Source organism: Diplotaxodon limnothrissa, linkage group LG3 (assembly GCF_057381915.1).
Source record: "Diplotaxodon limnothrissa isolate DT_005_m linkage group LG3, D_limnothrissa_male_GT1.1, whole genome shotgun sequence".
NCBI classification, from domain to species: Eukaryota; Metazoa; Chordata; class Actinopteri; order Cichliformes; family Cichlidae; genus Diplotaxodon; species Diplotaxodon limnothrissa.
The window spans coordinates 26,077,599-26,097,637 of record NC_140598.1 but is presented as its reverse complement, the minus strand read 5'-3'; the positions used below and the strand labels follow the sequence as shown (position 1 = coordinate 26,097,637).

The 20,039-nt window shown below is 38.8% G+C and overlaps 1 protein-coding gene across 1 annotated transcript; it reads left to right on the top strand.

The window, feature by feature from the left end:
- The first annotated feature begins 3,758 nt into the window (after window positions 1-3,758).
- cysltr3 (cysteinyl leukotriene receptor 3) lies at window positions 3,759-19,781 on the top strand. Its single transcript, XM_085350505.1, has 5 exons — window positions 3,759-3,801; window positions 10,808-10,991; window positions 15,452-15,619; window positions 15,962-16,129; window positions 19,265-19,781. The coding sequence occupies exons 1-5, from the start codon at window positions 3,795-3,797 to the stop codon at window positions 19,779-19,781; spliced, it is 1,044 nt and encodes a 347-aa protein (XP_085206631.1). The 5' UTR covers window positions 3,759-3,794.
- The last annotated feature ends 258 nt before the right edge of the window (window positions 19,782-20,039 follow it).

The window sequence follows — 20,039 nt, the reverse complement described above, 5'->3', positions numbered from 1 at the left end:
ACTTAGAGAGCAGAGGGCATCATACAGCAGTTGTTTTGTTTGCTCTCAATTTTGACAGCCCTATCAGTTTGTGCATGCTTCAGATAGATTTTCTTCCAATTCTCTAATTCTCACTCGCTTTTGCCACTTTGTACTGTTGTGTTACTCGCAGCAACAACTCCATCTCATTGTTAGTCCATTTAAAAACCTCGGTGCTTTTCCTCAACATTTTCCCGCAACGTTTCAAAGAGCCGAGGCAGCTGAGGCAGGCCTTGCATTTCATACTTGTGCTCAATGTGGATGCACAACTCTGTTAAAATGAAACCGATGGTGGAGACGCCGAGGATTTTCAGACGAAAACGCTGTTTTCAGATCTCTCCGGGGTAGTGTGGACGTAGCCTTAGTTTAGGTGTGGTTTCTATTAAGGAAGGGTCTTAAGTAAGCATGCAAATTGTGACTATTTTTTAACATTTGACACATTTATAATTCTGTGTATTGCTTTTGTCCTTCAGCTCCGGGACTGTTCATTGTTTTGGGATGTTTATCTTCCTGACCGGGTTGGAAGGATGGACAAATTTTATTGCTCTGAGTCATTTTGTAGGCCACACTTAAGTTATAGTATGTTAATTCCCAGATTGAATAGAATTTTTTTATAATTTTGTCACAGATCGTAAAACAACCTGTAGCTGTGATCCATGCAGAGAAGGGCGAGGACCATGGTTGGTTGGTTCAAGGATCTGCTTCCTTTGGTCGGCTGTCAGTCTGAGAACTGCCTTGTTTTAAACGTAGGTCAGGTTTTATAGAGGTCCGACTGTCTGACTTATCTGAACATGTAGAGAGCGTCGCTGCAGCTTCCTGTTTGGCCCCTGATGAAAACACCAGAACAAACGTGCTTATCACAGGAAAAAAAATCTGTACGAGAGCTTTTCCTCTTTGATAAAGTTTTTGTGAGAGCTGGACCGGAGGGGTTTGAGGTTTACAATCAAGAATCAAAAGTATGTTCATTGAAATAAAAGGAGAATAAAAGCAGTGTGACCGTTGTCTGTTAACTCCCAGTTCTCATCAATGGGACCAATGACAGGAAGGTAAAAAGATAAGATTACAGCCAAACATCCAAGTGCTTGATGATAGTTTGGAAAACTTATGAACAATGTGAGTCCTGAGCCTCTCCTCCTGTCTTTATATTTTGTGGAAAATGAGAAATAAAAGCAGTGACGGAAACGTGTCCAAACATTAATGAAAAAGCATAAAAGGCAAAACCAGAGTCAGGTTAAGAGTCCATATTTGGTGTGCCCACCTTTGTTCTACAGCACAACCTGAACTCTCTTAATCAGATCTCTTGTCATTTCTTTAAGTCGTCTTTAGGAATAGTTCTCCAGGTGTTTTGAGTGCTTTTTGCTTTTTGTTCTGTTCTCTGTGAAGATGATCCCACACTGCTTCAATAAAGCTGAGGTCTGCGTTCCGGGGAGGCCAGTCCATGACCGATAGTGTCCAGGTATTTTATTGCATTGTTAGTATGTTTAGGTTCATTGTCATGCTGAAAAATAAAGCTGTTTCTTTGCAGAAGGTATTACATGGTGGCTCAAACAACGCCCGTATGTTTATTCATTTATAATTCTATCAATTTTAACACGGCCTCCAACCCCTCTGGCTAAAATGCAACCATGCAAACCATGACGGAGCCTCTACCATGTTTTACTTGTGTAGTTTGGCGTGCCTCAGCCTTTTCCTTGACAACTTCTTGGCAGACATTTTTCTACTGAGACCATTTCTGATGAGGCTTCAGTATACAGTCAGGTCCTGTGTCAGCTGTTTGCTGGATCTTTGCCTACTTCCTTATAACGTGACTTTCAGACACTCCTCAGCACTGGTTCATTGCTTGTGTTCGGAGCTGTTTTTATGCTTTAATGATTCATGGGACTGGATTCTAGGATTTAAGGACTAGACAGGAAATGAAACAAAAAGCAGCCAATGTAAAAAAAATAAAACAAATCAAATAACACTACTGCTCAGAATAAAGGCAAGAAAGAAATTTACAAGAAAGCCTCCAAAGAGATTTCAGGCTTTGCTGAAGAATAAAATACTGACATTGTAGCTTGTTATAACTGTACAAACTCTCTTTTTGCCGTACAAGCTGTATTCCCACATGTTTCAATGAATCAGTGCACCTTTTTTCCATTTTCCTAATGAAATATAAAAACATGAGGGGAGGTTTGAGACTTTGGGGCATCTCTGTAATTACACAGAATGTTCTCCGGCCCATTTTCTTTTTCTCACTTCCTTTTCCATTCTTTATTAAGCCCTCATCCCAACTTTTGTTTTAGATGTGTGGCTGCCATCAAACTTAAAATTAAGTTTGTGCATTTTATGTTCAATATAGGTATTTGTTGTGCCTGGAAATGAACAAATAAATGAATGAATGAATGAATGAATGAAGTAATACGTTTCCTAAAATGATACTGTTCTCAGTTTGTACGTTTGATATTGTCAAGTCCGGCAGGAGCAGGACAAAAAGCTAAACTAAGTGCAGCAGCTTTATTGCTGTAGCTTGAAAACTCAAGTCAGGCAAGGGGGGAAAAGCCTGAGTGAACGACACAACAAGGAATCGAGGGAAACTGAGGACATAAATGCACACAGGCTCAGGAGAGGATGGCCAACAAGTGGGACTCATTACAGAGTAAAGTGACACAGGAAGCAAAACTGAAGATGATGCCGGATGAGAGATTATCAAAATGAAATGAATGAATGAAACTGGAATTAACAAACACAGAGACGAGGACAAAGACATGTGAACTTGACCCTGGGGCTAAGGATAGACAGACAGAAGACAAGTGGGATGACAATGGGACAAGAAGGGAGAAAACACAGGGAATACAAACATAAACCTAACCTGAGACAGGAAATGCAGAAAGACACTAACATTATGAGGAACCAAAGGACTAGAAGCAAAGATAAACTCAGAAGCACAAAGAAAAAAATATTATACTAAATAATACAAACTGAACATAAATCATCACTTTAATCCAGAAAAAGTCAAAACAAAAAACTAATTACTGGGTCAGACGACCATGACAACAAAGCTTTTATATGTTTTTATTTATATGTTAGTCAGCATGCCAACTAGTTATTCTTCATAACTACTTCCCTGAATCGGCAGTGGGTGATTTATGCACCTGCAGCTTTCCTCGCATGTGGTAGTCATTACACAGATTCTGTATTTTTTTTAACTAAATTAGAAGAAATATTTTTTTCTACCAATTTAAATATATTTGGTATTCATTCAGGTGTTGGGGGTTTTTTTCCGGGAGAAATATCACACTGTGGATGTGGAGGTGAGGATGACTGAGTTGTGTGACGTTTTTCTCTAAGATGCCTTCAGTTACAGGTAATTTTCAGAGTGGATTTCTGGTTAATCCTTCACTCGGTCATGTAAACAGTTTGGTGCTTTCCCCTAACTAAAATGCATTTCCACTTTTAGAATTGGATTTCAGTTAAAAACTGGACCCACACAGGTGGGGAGCTGTAAACAGGAAGCAGCTTTAAATGTAAGTGAGTCTATATTTGTCGGCAGATTCATAAGAAGTCATGAAAATAAGAGTGTGTTGGCTCTCTGCCCAGACTGTAAATGTGTGTGTGTGTGTGTGTGTGTGTGTGTGTGTGTGTGTGTGTGTGTGTGTGTGTGTGTGTGTGTACACGCCTACTTCCAACTAAAACCACACGACACACCCACAAACTCAGTGACTTGGAGAGCGGTACAGTGCAGCTGTGAACACACACTACAGGACAGACGGGTAAACGGATGAGCCTGTGACGAGATGAGCGGTGAGTGAAAATGTTCAGTTAATTAATGGAGAAAATAAAAAGCTGGAAGCAGCGAAGGGTTAAAGAAACTCTTTACCCAACAGGCTCAGATTGTGCTTTCCTTCACAGCCTTACATGGACTGCAGTAGCGTTAGAAACTGACGGCTCTGTGTTCTGTTTACTGACACATCAGCTGCTGTCTTTGAACTTCTGCCTTTAATTTTAACTGGATCAGGTGGAAACCTGTGTCATCTCTGTGTCTTAAGTTTGTACTTTATGTTTTTAAGACATTAAAGAAATGACAGAAAAATGTAAACTGGAGCTCAAAGATGTAAAATAAGAAGAAGAAGAAGAAGGAAAATAACTGTGAAAAAAACTTTTCTATAAGAAGAAACCTTTGAAATGTAGTAAGTCTCTGTGATTTGAAAACCTCCTTTCTCCTTGTCATTACGGTTAAACAGAGCTTAAGCTTTTGAACAATGAGTGATGCTGAGGTAGGTGAACCTGATCTGAAATCCTCAGGTGCAGCTATGTGAAACTTGATGCGACAGAGAATAAACGGGAAATAAAGCAACATCAAACATAGAGTGCTTCCAGATGGGCTCTTTCATAACATTGAAAAAGTGGCATCCTGGATCCATTAGAGGGGCCGTAAAGGTGGGCAAGGTTTAAAAAAGCATTTTATAGTCTAAAAAAAATAACTCAGCCCCTACAGACAAGCAAACAGAAGAGCCAAAGGACTTCAGGGAGATGCTAAATAACCTGAAGGAGACACAAAACGACCACATGAAATACTACAACGAGGTTTTATGTGACTGCAAACTCAAAGTGACGACAGTGAGAAACACAACAGGTTGAAAGCAGCCAGGAGACAATAAAATCATAACATGGCGGGATCACAGAGCTGTGTTCTTAATCACAAATCACTGCTTTTTTACTATTGAATAAGGTTTGCTAAAAAGGGTAAAAATACGCTATAAAAATAAGACACAATAAAACATGTTTGCCTAAAAACGTCTTCATTATTAAACAAGTTGTAATGAAAATATTTACTCCACTGCTCTCCAACCTGGTTGTGAAAACAAGTCTGGGTGTATGGGAACCTGTGGGTGCGGTTGAATATTCAGTCTTGCTTGGGAAGTTTCCCAGCTAAGACAAGTGGCCTGTTATTAGTTGGGTGGCAGCCATAATGAGACCTGTTTGAATTGTCCCAATACCACAGAAAGGTGCTTCAGTGCTTATGTCATCCTTCAGCAGAGGAAACACTGCTTCATCCTTTTTGACGGAACAGGAGGCAACTGCATCCTATGATTCATAGCTGTGCACCATTTTTTTTAATGATTGCATGTATATTAGTAATAAGTTTTGTGCTGTAACCTGTAGATCAGTTTAGAATTTTTGACAACAACTGAAAATCATACTGCATGAAGAATGTAGATCGTATATAAGCTCTCTAAATTATTACGACTTTAATAAAGTGAAAAAAAATTAAAATTGATTCATGTTTACTTCAGGTATGCTGGGATAAGTGATGGATGGTGAGAATTTTTCATCAGCCATAAAAACCTCAAACAAAGAGCAGCAAAAAAATCAATAATTTAACGGTTATTTGTTTCTTTGTTTCTAAAACTCCAGCCTTTATAATGAACTGATCTTTTTCACTGGTTTTACTCATTTATACAACCCAATTAAAACAGCTGGGGTGAGATGAACATTTTGTACTCCATGTGGAAGAGAGCTGGAGATTAATAATAAGTAATATAAAAGTATATAATAATATATAATAATAATAATTAAATACACAGTGAGTGAAAAAGAAACACTGACTGTATCATATCACAGTGTGAGAGCGAAGTGCTCTAATAGGGTGATATGGTACTACAAGGTCATTGAGATAAGATGGGGCCTGATTATTTAAGACCTTGTATGTGAGGAGCAGGATTTTGAATTCAATTCTGGATTTAACAGGAAGCCAATGAAGGGAAGCCAAAACAGGAGAAATCTGCTCTCTCTTTCTAGTCCCTGTCAGCACTCTTGCTGCAGCATTTTGGATCAGCTGAAGGCTTTTCAGCGAGTTTTTAGGACATCCTGATAATAATGAATTACAGTCGTCCAGCCTGGAAGTAATAAATGCATGAACTAGTTTTTAGCGTCACTCTTTTTTTCTTTTTTTTTCTTTTTTTTTTTAAATGACATCAGAAACAGCAGTATGCGACATTACGTGATGGCAGAGCTTCAGTTCATCCTTTGTCATTTTTTTTTTTTTTTTTTTTTTTTTTTTTTTAATAAATAGGACAGGGGGAATGAATGAGAAACCAAAGGGGAGAAGAGACGGTGAGAAGGGGGGGGAAGAGAGAGAAAAAAAAAAAAGAACTCCTGGGTCACCTGTATGGAGAAAAAAAAAAAACAAACAAAAAAAACAAACAGAGGAGACAGCAAACAACAAAGAGCAACATAATAATAGAGAAAACAAAGCACCATCACAATAAACTAGCTAGTCATAGATATCAATATTTACTAAATAATAAACGATATTGTGCAGCACGCAAGATAGACAGCGCACAGTGTGCTTTGAGGTAGCAGCCAAGAAAGCTTTAGTCCGCGTCTGTGAATACCCATGTGTGCATACCTGTGTGGATCAGCATGCTTGCATTCCAAAGGTTTCTCCATGTAATGATCTGCTAGGGAGTGTGGGGGGGCCACAGCCCCGTCCTCCAGGGTGTGAAGCGGGTATGGAGGAGATCAAAACTCCAGACATTCAGAGGCCCCCAGTTTTTAGCGTCACTCTGAGATATTCACAAAAAGTTAAGTCAGTGTCTTATATATAAATTATATAAAAATATACTGTTCAGCTGAGACTGGAGAAATAACTTGGATGAGTGGCAAAGCATTTCTCCCACTGAAAAACCTACATCCAGATGAACAAAATCTCTTTACCTATATGATTGAGCATGCATCAATGCATCTGAGACAGGATGTTTCTAATTTTAGAGACACAAGAAAGCAGTCATCCATTTCTGTTTAAAACCAGTTAAGCCTCAAATGGCTTGCTGAGCTTCCTGCTTGAAAATGACATGCACAAAATGAATAGAGTATTTCTCTGCAACAACAAACTCTGTGTAAACAGTCTTGGCATAAAAATGAAGCTAACACTTGTGAAATTTCATCAGAAGTGTAAATATTAAGATGAGATGAAATTTTACTTTGTTACTGAACTTAGAATACAAAAAAAGTAAGTACATTTTTTCCTTGGCTAAACTTTTTTTTTTTAGCATATAATATTAGCCTACATTATTGGTACATGCTTTAGTTCACATTTTAATACAAGAATTCAATAATCAACATAGAAACATAATCTGTCCAAAGATTTATGCTAGCAGAAAGTTAGCGGCCATCCAGGTCTTTATGTCTTTAAGACATTCCTGCAGTTTAACTAATTGGTGTGTGTTATCTGGCTTCATGGACAGATAGAGCTGGGTGTCATCAGCATAGCAGTGAAAATGTATGCTATGTCTTCTAATGATGCTGCCTAAGGGAAGCATGTATAATGTAAACAGAATTGGTCCTAGCACTGAACCCTGTGGAACTCCATAATTAACCTCAGTGTGTGAAGAGGACTCTCCATTTACATGCACAAACTGGAGTCTATTAGATAGATATGATACAAACCACTGCAGTGCAGTACCTGTAATACCTACTGCATGTTCTAATCGCTCTAATAGGATATTATGGTCGACAGTATCGAAAGCTGCACTGAGGTCTAGCAGGACAAGCACAGAGATGAGTCCACTGTCAGAGGCCATAAGAAGATCATTTGTAACCTTCACTAAAACTGTTTCTGTGCTGTGATGAGCTCTGAAACCTGACTGAAACTCTTCAAATAAACCATTCCTCTGCAGATGATCTGTTAGCTGTTTGACAACTACTCTTATCTTTCTTGGATAGTTTGATCATAGTGTCATAATGACCAGAGAGATCTCTATCATACACAGATGGAGCTACGCCTTTAGCCCTAATGTTTCCTCAGTTGAGATTATCATCAGATACAGAATGACCACACAACAAAATCATTTGAGGGAGCAACTGCAGAGCTTTACAAGTAACAGAGATAATTTTACTGTTGTTTTGTTGTTGTTGTTGTTCTTCTTCTTTTTTTGTTTTTTAGCAGAGTGCAAATGAAAGCAACTGTAAGACCTTCTATCTGTAGCCAGTCACTGTGGGCCAAATGCAGTAAACTATTTTCCAAAGAGTCAAAGTTTGCAGCAGCCAGGCCGAGCAGTGCTCCAGTATTTGTATTCAGTGGATTAAATATATATGGGGAGATCAAAAGTAAACAATGTTCAGAGTTGATGCTGAGAAGAGAAAAGTCAGAGGACAAACTGTTTCATTGTTTAGGTGCTAAATGATGCTGAAGTAATGAAAACTAAACTGTATGTAAATTATAGATATTTCACAGACACAGAGAACAGAGTGAGTGGGAAACACCAACGCTTACTTTAGCGGAGGTTTTTTTTATTCAAACCAATGCTATGTGCATGCTTTGGAAAGGATTGCTGGCTTTTAACCTTTATTATAAATGTGTCAGTTTATATTTAATGGTTTTTTGCAAAGCTCATATAAAAACGATGTACTTGTCTTTTGATGAAAGGTCATAAGTACGTTAGCTGCCAGCTCTGTTAGCATGTTCACTTAGAATGTTACATCCATAAAGTCTGCAGATAATATGGATGTGAGGTTGAAATTTTAATGATAAATTCCATCTAAATACAACAGGCGAGGGAATACTTCTCTGTTGACTTTCATTGAAGTTATAAAATAAGATCACAGCTTTTAAATCCTGAGGTCTCTACATTGGCCTTAATTTCTTCTCATTCATTCTCGCATTTAACATCAAAACACTTGATTGGAATTATTAATCTTTTTAAAGACTTTATATTGACTCTCATCCATTTTCAGCCCCAAAACACAAAACCACTCATTTTCATTCAACATAACCTCTTAGCACCAAAATTATCAATGAAATCTCTATTTGTATGAGATCTCTGCATGAGTTTTAAGGTATAACATCTGAAGCTTTCTGAAACTATGCGTGTTTAGCATGTGGCTAAAGGGCAATTGTTGGGTTTCAGTTTTATTTGAGATGAATAAAATCTTTAGTTTTTTACTGATAGAATAATTACTTAGAAAGCTGTAGACATATCAGTAAAAAAGAATTTGTGGGGGCAGCTGGAGACACGATAACTGGCGCCTGATAACGGTCATAGCCACCTCTTAGCTCAGTACCTGCAAAACAAGCAGCTTGTCCCCTCCAGTTTTAACTGATTAGATAGATGCACATTCTCTACCTGCTACTTTCATTTTTAAAAAAGCATAACTCAAACTGTTGTTGTTCATCTTTTTATATATATTGTCAAAGCTGCTGGCTTTTACTCTAAAAGCATACTAAAGTTCACCAAGACACAGGTCTGTCTTAGCCAAGTAGAGCTTTTCTGTTTTGTCCAAACCTCAAAAGGGATTAACTGTTTTTTTTAGTGGACATTGTAGGCTTTCTCGCACAGTTAACCCTGCTTGTGTAAGTCAGCTATTCTCCACCTCAACACATGTTAGCCTACAACATTCTTCTTTTCCATTGGTATTTTCTTGAATGTAGTCACTGATCGTTAAAGTGCTGCTTGTTTCTGTTTTTGTGGACACACCTTAAAAGGCTGGTATAAATGCAGTGCAAAATGCAAAGGTTATATTGCAGTAGGGAAATGCTCTGGGAAACCTTCATCTTTTTTACTTTTCATGAGAGAGGTTTTATTATAAACTCCAGAACATGTTTCAGCTCTATAAGGCTACAAAGTCACACATTCACCCCATCATAAGCAGATCTCTGCCAAACTTTGAGTTAAATTTAAAAGGATGAAATATAATCGTTTATGCCGCCTCCTCACAAACAGTGGATTTCATAAGCTATTTAAGTCCATGATTATCATTTTGCATTCAACAATTTACATTTCATGAGATAAGCATCCAGCTGGACAGCCTGAATTCAAATATAGAGTGCAGGAACAAACAGCGCTTTTCTCACCTGCTGGACCTATTAATAAAAACAGCTTTATTTAAAACAGGCTGGCTGTTTTGGTTTTGTATACCTCATATAGATGCACAAGAGTGAACAGTTTCCTGGTTGTGCCTTTTTTGTTTAGGCTCATTCAGACATCTCAGCTCTTATCACAAAATTATCTTCAGTTGATTGGCATCTGCAGTCTGACCCAAACTTCACCCATGTGCTTTAGCCCTGAGATAACAGCTGCACGAGGAGGAAATAAAGCAGTATTTTCCTTTTAGCTGAATTTTAATAGAAGCAAACATTAGACTAAAAAGTCCCTCTTCTGTGACCTGAAACTTAAAGGTAAAAGAAATGCATAATGTCCCCATCACCAAAGTGTTACTAACTAATTGTTTCTATTAACCAAAGCTTTTGCTCTGAGGGCTGCTGACTAAAAGCGAACCAAATATTGTTTTCGTTCATTTACAGAGCCACTAAATATTTATCCTGCATAAAAGGAGACTGTACATAAGCCCCCTCCTTCTGAATTTTTGGAGTCTCATTATTAGCATTTTGCCACAACAATATTAGTGTTGTGAAGCTGGATTTGAACCTATTTCGATAAGATATTACATACCAGCTAAAACAAACTAGCTTAGTTAGCTAAAAATGGGTATTCCAGTATTTAGCCACATCCTGTCCATTACCATCAAGCTTGACAACAATACTAATTTAAATAGCGTTTCCAAGGAAAAAAAAACTTTATTCAGTTCTACAATCTTTTAAAGACACTTAGCTGGGCCTCAGTCATGCTGAGCTTTGCCCTGTTATTTTAATACACTAATGGTATGTATAACACTTCTGATATATTTTGCATTAAATGGTGCGTTAAAAATTTAATTCTATTGAGATTACAGATGATTGTAATCTCAACATTCACATTTCTGACACAAAAAATCATCTTCTACTAAAAATATTTGTGTGTTTCACCAGCACGACAGATGAGCATGACTGTTGCCACGAACAACAACACTGCAAAGTCCCACTTGGAATGCTTCCACGAAGATGATGCCTTCAAGTACAGCGCGTACAGATACACATATCTGCTCGTGTTCCCTGTGGCGTTTATCTGCAACACCGGGGCGCTGGCGGTGTTCTTCAGGCAGAGCAGCCGCAGGTCAGGACACGCAAACACAGAAACATGTGCCTCTCTTTTCTTGGTTCTATGCATTGACTTATATTCAATTTACTTTATTCATATATGTTTTAATGTATTTCATATATATATATATATATATATATATATATATATATATTACATAATTGTTACTATGCAAACCCACAAACACACATCAAGTTTCTCCTGTTCTCATTGTTTACCATTACAATAGGCAATTAGCAAACAAAAAGCATGTCTCTATCTCCTGAGCACTCTGAGATTATTGTAATTTGTTCTCATTATATAAAACTACTATGAACATCCCTGTGGTGAGGTGTGCGCACACCCAAATACAAATCCCAGAGGCCAACTTAAACATAAAAAAATCCCTTTACTGAGGTGTTACAGGCCATCTGGAAGGCAGTAAATAATCATACATCTAGGGGGGGCTCATACTAGGGAGCGCAACAAGTATGCAAAAAAAATAGATGCAAATTGAGGCTCTAATAGACACACAAGTTAAACAGGGAAAGAACAGCTAGGTGGGGAGGTGGATAGGACCATCGTCTCACAGCAGAAGACCAGGATTTGAATCTAGTGTGGGGCCTTCCTGGCATGTTTTCTATCTGGTTATGTTCCCCAGTCCAATTGCATGCATGGGGTTAGTTTAACTGGTTATTGTCTCGGTGTCTTAGCCCTGCAGTAGATTGACAACCAGTCCAGGCTGTAACAGGTCTGATGCACTATGACAGCAGGGATAGGCTCCAGCCCAACCACAACCCTTAGTCTGACAAGTGGAAGAAAATGGATGAATGAGTAATCAGGGACAGTGAAAATACCAAGTTGACAGCTCAAACTAAGAAATTAACAAAAGAAGTAAAAGTAATAAGCACCAAAAGACAAACGGCTCTAAGAAAATAAACAAAAATCAACATAAAGAGGATCATTTCAAAGATGAAGACATCCAATGAGATCCGAGAAAACATTAAGGAGGTTAGGCTAACTGGTAGTCTCAGCACTAAAGAAAACCACACTGTAGCAGAACCAGTTCTTGCTAGAAAAGTAGCAATGACTAATAGTCTGGACCGTAAACAGAAACTGGAAATGATAAGTGCAACCATAATACGTTTACATTAAATATAAACTTAGAAGTTCCCACAGAAAACTGAAAATAACCCCACAGATCCCCACAGGCTGCGACACTATGACTTACAGCCATCGTCAGAGCGTTGTGTCAAAGGGGGTAAACAAGAATCAAAGGTTCTTCTCCACTGACATCCATCCAACTCCAGTCTTCATATTCAAAACACACAAACATGTGTCTGTAACTGAGATCTAAGCATCGGCTGTAATCCGCTGAGGCCATTGTTGCTGTTTATCATTAAAAGAAGTAAATATTTCTGTTATCTGCACTTTTGCTCTGAGTTCAACTTTTTTTCACCCAGCAACATCAGAAAACTCAAGCATGCTTATCTTTGAGGACTTCAGTGACTTTCATCAACTGCTAAAATTTTAAAACATGAGAATTTTACTGTTTAGTATTAAAATATTTTGTATTTATTCAGAGCAGAGTATAGAGGTCTGATACTGGCATTGGGAGACGGTTGCAGTTCCAGCCAATCCCAGAGGAGCACTTTGGTGTCGTACAGTGAACCATTGTCTAAAAACCCCAAGAATCTGAACCAGAAAGACGTCCTTTTTTATCTAATGATTCATTTCAGGAGCTTGAAGTTCTTTTTCCTCGATGTTGGCGGAGGACTTTCTGTTTACTCCTGCTGCTGTTTAACTGATGGGCTTTCATTTTTTTTATGGATGTGGAAGAATGTCGTTGAACTTTCACGGCTGATGGTATGTGGGTGGTTCTTTGTCTCGTACTGCTCAGCAGTGCGTTGAAGAAAAACACGTTTTTTTGTCAACAGGTTTATTCCTATTTCACAGTACTGAAATATTTCACACAGCAGCTTTTGCTTTTTAAACAAAGATACACCAGTAATAAAGTAAGCTTAAACCTGTAGTTCCTGTTTCATTACATCAGAATTCCAAGTGCAGAAAACAAACTGGTGGCTTTAATAACAACGACATACTGGAACTGGCATTTTTCCATTATTTTATGGGCAAACGTGATGAGTTTGTTTTTCCAGCTCACATCAGGTTTACTGTAAGGTAACCAACCTGCTGCTCTTCTTCTAACAACTCACTGCATGTGCTTTTTCACATCCCTCAATTTCTCATGCAGATCCTCTCTCGACAAAGGGTCCAAGCAAGACAGATATTTACATATTTTCATATTATATTGTTACAGCTCTGCTCACAAGCTGCAGCAAGTAAAGGGACCTTCTTTATTTGAAAATAATTAATCATTCAGATTTAAAACAAAACAGCAGATGGCAGAGAGCAAGAAGTGTTGCCTTCATCCACACTTGATATATTATGTAGACAGTTAACAATTAAACCCAGGCAACACCCGGAGAAACTTGCACTGCCACTGCATGACCAACTTCTAGAGCAGAGCTGTGCATGCTAGTGTAACAGAGAAACACCAATAAGTTCCTATAAATACTTCATCATAAAATAAAATAATGAATGAAATGAACAAACGAAGCCCATATGTTGCAACGCTGCAATACTTCATCGGTAACATCATGTTGGACCTTGATAGACTTTTATTGAATCCTTGTGTGGTGTTCAGGTCTGTTGGACCTGTTTTCATAGTTTATCAAAAGAAAAGTATCCAATTATTTATTATTTGAAACTCTGATTTCTTTCTTTTGAATTATTTCTTACATAAATAACACATTCATGTTATACTTCAGGTGCTTGGGTCTTTGTGTATATGTGTGCTGTGTCTTTCTACTCCAGCCTTTCCTACACACAGTTGCAGTACCGTTACATTTCCTTGCATTAAATTTATTGCTCCCACATCCATACACATTTCTTCTGGTACACAACGGACAAGAATTCCTTGTGTGGATGTGCAGGGGCGTAATTTCCAGGGTGGTATATATATAACCCCCCCCCCCCCCCCCCCCCAATAAAATTATGAACTATCTTGCATAAATAGGCTCTTGATTGTCTTTACTGATTTCAGGTATTACCAGCAAAATAGCATGTTTTACCCAGATTTATTTATTTATTTATACAGTGATCTTGACACCCCCCCCCAATTTTCAGCACAAAGTTACGCCGGTGTAGTTGTGTATCGCTCAAGATGGGGTAAAGATTCCCCGCTCAAGAGGGAAGATGATGAAGAGCTTCAGAGCATGAGACCTTTTGACTTCACCAGAAAAGATCTAAATCTCTAAAAAGTTAAAGAGTTATTAATATCTAACAGTCTGTGATTGGGCTTCCCTGACCCGTGTCAGCGTGCATGCTGTACTGAAGGCCGACCTCATACGACTGCGTGAAATGTCTGTTTACTTTTTGTTCATTTCGTGCTCGTGGGGTTAATTTGCTTATCAAATTGCATACAAATTAGGGGCAATATTATGGCTACCAGCTTGTTTATGCACCATGCAAACTTGATCTCATGATAAGATCCAAACTTGGGATAACCGTCACGCTCTGTAATTATGTGCAGGTGCGTTCACAATAAGAGTTCTATGTAGTTAACAGTGACCTCCATGCAGCCTTGCTGTGCCTGTGACTGACACCTGACATATGTGAGTGATGAAGCCCACATAAAGGCTCAGATCTCACCAACAAGGTCATTATGCAATGTGTGAAACTTTACAGAGTCACAATAAACACAAAGATATCAGTAAAATACATGTGTCTGCTGGTGAGATCAGCCTGGAGTCTCAGTGGATTATGATGTTTGTGAGCAATGCTGTGATCTGTAAGGAGTAGGGAACAGGTGGAGGAGAGCCTGGAGAGGTGGAGGCATGCTTCAGAGAGAAAATGACTGAAGGTCAGACAGAATACATGTGAGTGAATGAGACAGGTGGAAATGTGAAGATGCAAGGAGTAAAGATACCAAATCAACCAAAGCAACAGCAAGAGTGCAGTCAGGGTGGAGGGGGTGGAGATGAGTGTCAGGGGTGACATGTGACAGAAGGACAGCAGCAAGAGTGAAAGGGAAGGTTTATGAGATGGTAATGACCTACTGTCAGGGTTGGTTTGGAGACAGTGGCACTGACAGAAAGAAAGGAGGTAGCAAAGCGGAAGATGTTCACCTCTTCATTGGAAGAGAGCAGGATGGACAAGTTAGAAATAATGCATCAGACGAACAGCTGATTTACTCATTTCCCCTTAGAGAGCCCCTCTCCTGTTCTCTGTTAATCTACTGGCCTACAAAGCTGTGAGGTAACACACGCCTAGTTGCCTAAAACTGAACCTCTTATTAAAATCCACATTCGGTTGCTCTTCAGCTGTAAGTTCTTCAATAATTAAGTGAAAATGTCAAAAAACAAAACAAAAAATGACTTTTTTTGTCCCTTTAAGAGACTATAAATCATCCATCTTTTTCCTTGTCCCCTCAGGAGGTCGGCCTCCTGTGTGATCATGATGAACCTCGCCATATCAGACGGCAGCTTCTCCCTGACCCTCCCGCTGCGATTGGCTTATTACTTTAATGAAGGGAAGTGGTTCTTCCCAGACTGGATGTGCCGACTGTGCGTCTTTGGCTTCTACGTCAACCTGTACACCAGGTAATTCACATTCACTGATCATCACATCCCTTTAGGGAGCATAATTAAGTTTATTTGTAGTCCCCCAAAATATGTGTGAAATCATTATGTTCAGAATATGAGTATATATAAAAGTAATAAAGTAAAATAAAAGTAAAAAACAATCAGTTAGTGACATCAAACAAACAAACAAAAGCAAGTATTGGAATTAAGCATTTGCATTATGGGGACGTTACGTCCTCAAACAGGATGAGTCCATGTGTAAGACCTCACATCACCAGCTATACCAGTAGACAAGCACACATACACACACTTAAAACAAACGACAGACATTTACTAAAATAACCCTCTTCCGCCCATCAGCATCCTCTTCCTCACTCTGCTGAGCGTGCTGCGCTGGTTGGCTGTTGCTCAGCCGCTCCGTCACCGCTCTTTAGCTACGCCTGCTCGAACCTTATGGATCTGCCTGGGAGTTTGGGTGTTTGTGGGCGGATCCTCTGTGCCCTTCCTGTCCAATGGGGTTGTACATAGGTGAGACATCCCGCAGCATGTTTTGTTTTCTTCTTTGTTTGTTTTCTTTTTTACGAGACAGAATCTAATAGTTTAACAAATACTTTATTTCATGATAATATCTATTAATTGTTTTTTTCATAAATTTTTTTAAATTGGATTTAAAAAAAAATGTTTAGTGAAGGTTCATTTCAAATGTTTGGATTTGATATTATGACTTTTTTTTTTTTAATTTTACATATGTAGATCCTTTTCAGGTTTTAAATTAAGGGCTCAGGGCTGAAAAATGTTTATTGTGATAAAGCCAGTTGAAGGTGTTTTTCCTTTTTTGCATGTCGTTGTTCATTGGATTCACTGGACGTTTTAGAGAGATATAAAAAGTTGCGTCCATGTGGTTTTATCCTTGATTTGGCTTTAATGCTTTCGCACAAACTCAGGAGGAACCTTGTTGGAGTGTAATCAGATTAGCTGCTGACTGATCCCGTGCTTCCTGCTTTGTCTCATTTTTTTCAATGACAAAATTAACTCACTCTTGAACAAGTTGTACAAGGTCTGAAAACCTTTCCCTGACAAATGAAACCCCCCCAGGTGTTTTCATGTGTTACAGTTCTCTCTCACATGTGAAATGAATAAGAGAGCAGATTTAAGCACATCCCAAGGCCTTAAAACCATTAAACTGGTTTCCGTGTGGTTTATTAGTAGACATTGTGTCTTGTGTTTGGATTTCCAGTTAAATTAACAGTGATTTCACGCCTGTGATCAGTTTGTGTATACTTATCATGATAAATTTCGCCTGATATTGTCACGGTTACTGGAAGAACTTAAACAAACAAGGAGGCAATGTTTAGCATTAACAACAGTACAGCAAACCTTCCTCACATATTTTCCAACTGAAAAAAACAACATTGTCATTAGTTACTATCTCTCCTCTGCACAGCCTTTTCATAGACTCTGGAAAAGACAGACTAAGCTTTCCTATCTGACAAGGGCTGAATATACAGAAGTGTTTTAAAATGCCTGCATTGTGCTGTCTGATAGCATCAGAGACTCAGAGCAAAAGAGCCTCACTCCATCTTCTTTTTATAATATGAATGCAAATAAATACAGATTCTTTTTGGATCATTAATCACATAAAACTGCTTTAGTAGAGCCCTAAATTATAAGTGTATAACTGGAAATGAACAAAATCGGCCCACTTTCCCTGACAGTGGTCTTTGTAAAATTGGTCCGAGGAGCAGGAAATGTATGTCTTCCTGTGTACAGGAAAACTAACAACTCTGTCCTGATGTTGAGGGGAGATGATAAAAGCATCAGGGAAATGTCTCCTCTGGGAGGTGATGATAGAACCGAGTCTTGCATGTTTTGGCCTACTGAGCAGAATTAAAGTTGTTTTTTGGCTCCATTTGTTATGGAGTTCTTGTCCACCTGAAGATGCAAGATTCCCAAATAAAACAACAGTCTCTTTAGACAAATGCCCCCCAAAAACTGACTGAAGATCTTTTTTATCTTTACAGTATTGTAGTATGTCATAAATTTCTAATCTGTAAAGTAAATTTGCCTTTGAAAAATAACTGAAAAAAGTATGAAGAAAAATTATTTAATCAGCATATTTACCAACTGTTGGTTCTCATCACTTGTCAGGCAGTCAGACCATTTCCCCAATACTGGAAACCTTAAGTCTTAGCACTATTTAAACGAGTGAAAATGTAAAAAAAAATACTTCTTTTTTTACCATCAGTGACGGCTGATGGCAAAAATTCTTTCTGGGGTGGGGGCACCATTGGGTCTGTCGACTTTTCATTCTTGTCTTTGACTGAGTGCCTTAAATATGTTGCAGTAAATAAACAATCAAATTTTACTTTTACCGTTTCAGCGCTTGAAGTTGCCATCCTCAGTCAAAAACTAGCTAATGAGTTAGTCCTTGTTCTTCTCCAGGACAAGAGTCCCTGTGCTGTGGCGATGTGTGAATGTGTGAATGATGCTAAATTGTCCAATCAAATTCTTAAACAAGGCAGATTTTTAAGGCAAGTGATCAAGGACACATAAACCAACTCCAGACTTCCATTTTGCGGCTTCCATGGAAGGAAGTCGATATATATGAACTTAATGCATAATCTACTGAAGTTTGACCACTACACACACAGTCAGCTTCAAATAGACACCTGAGCTATGGCTTTTTTTTCAGCCACTGCACACATGGTGTCAAATCAAATCAAATCAAATCAAATCACTTTTATTGTCACATCACATGTGCAGGTACATTGGTACAGCACATGTGAGTGAAATTCTTGTGTGCGAGCTTCACAAGCAACAGAGTTGTGCAAAATACAAGAATGGCTACATCTGGAACTAATAAATATATGTACAATATATAATAGTATATGCTAGTATATGTCACAGCTCTAAAAAGCTAGCTTAAGTGTCTAAGCAGTTTAACATTAAACAGCATCACAACACCAATATGCTTATTATTATTTTTAATGAGCAGAGTTGTAATACTTTATTTATTCATTGTCAAGCTTCCCTGCAGGACTCTTAACTTAACAGTTGAATGTTTCTAGTTCAATGGATGGTGGCTTATGTTGGAAATCTTTGTGCCAGTTTATAATTTTCTAACCATTTGTGAGGTGGTTCTGTTGGATTTCAACACATTAGCTTTATCTGGTAATTCTGAAATATATAAAAAAATATTGATATGCACTAACGCCTATAACACTGCACTGCCGTAGAGTGATTGAATAAATAAAGTTCAAAAAGGTGGCGGCTGGGCTGTGGGGTTTTTATTTATGCCTTTCCTCCTGTCCTCTTGATTGTATTTGGAAACAGTCGGACATGCTGCAACATGCTCAAAGAAAACATGTTCAATACTCATGCCAATGTTAAAAGTCTGTGAAGGTTCTCAGTCATCCAGGTCATCGTAGTCAAAGGAGCTTGCAAAGAAATGTTAAAACAACAAAAACAAATATAGGTTATGGTGCTTCTAAAAGGTGCTTCCTTAAACCATAACATATGTCAAGCTAATCCAAAGTTAATAATCTACAAATTTAATAAAATGTCACAGAAACACAGCTGAATCTATTTAATTAATTTAATCAAACAGTTATGTAGGTATGATGGATAAAACATCATTTCTTTGCTTGTCTCGCTCTCTCTCAGGAACAATGCAACTCGCTGCTTTGAGCCAGAAACCCCAAAGTCCTGGTCGATTATCCTGGTGTTAAACTACGTGGCGGTGACTTTTGGTTTCCTCATACCTTTCCTCACCATCATCATCTGCTACAGCAAAATCATTCGACAGCTAACGGCCGACTCGAGCCCTAGCGGCACCAACCTGGCCAGCAAGAATCGCACTCGCAACCGGAGGCGCTCGGTGCATTTGGTCAGCATGGTGACAGCGACCTTCCTGCTCTGCTTTCTGCCCTATCACCTGGTCCGCTCGCTCCACCTGCACGCTGTGTGCAACCGCTGGAACTGCAACATCTTGCTGGCCCTGCAGCGAGGGGTGGTGGTGACCCTGTGTCTGGCAGCGTCGAACAGCATGGTCAACCCGCTGCTGTATTACTACTCTACAAGGACGTTCAGGGAAAACATGAGGGAAGCCCACTCCTCACTGCGGTCCAGCAGAGGAGGGTCCATCAAAGCATCAAGCATGAAACGGAGGAACACCAGCTGAGGAGGCTGTCAAAGTGAGGCTGCTAACAATGTTCCTCATAAAAGCTTTGAGTTAGACTTTGTTTTATCTACTCCAGTGGAAATATAGATGACATTCCACTAAAGCTCTTCTTTCCTAATATGGAGTGAAAAGCCGGTGGAACTACATGACTGAACTTTTCACTAGGACTAAGAGTCCCTAAAGGGACAAACAGACCAAAAAGCTACCAGGAAGGACCTGAAGGACTGTGAGGAGTTGAGAATGGTTCATGAGTTTTAA

Excerpts from the sequence above, each read along its gene's own strand:
- cysltr3 (XM_085350505.1), top strand. Across the intron at positions 15,620-15,961 it reads TACGTCAACCTGTACACCAG|CATCCTCTTCCTCACTCTGC; the intron begins GTAATTCACATT and ends TCCGCCCATCAG. Across the intron at positions 16,130-19,264 it reads TCCAATGGGGTTGTACATAG|GAACAATGCAACTCGCTGCT; the intron begins GTGAGACATCCC and ends GCTCTCTCTCAG.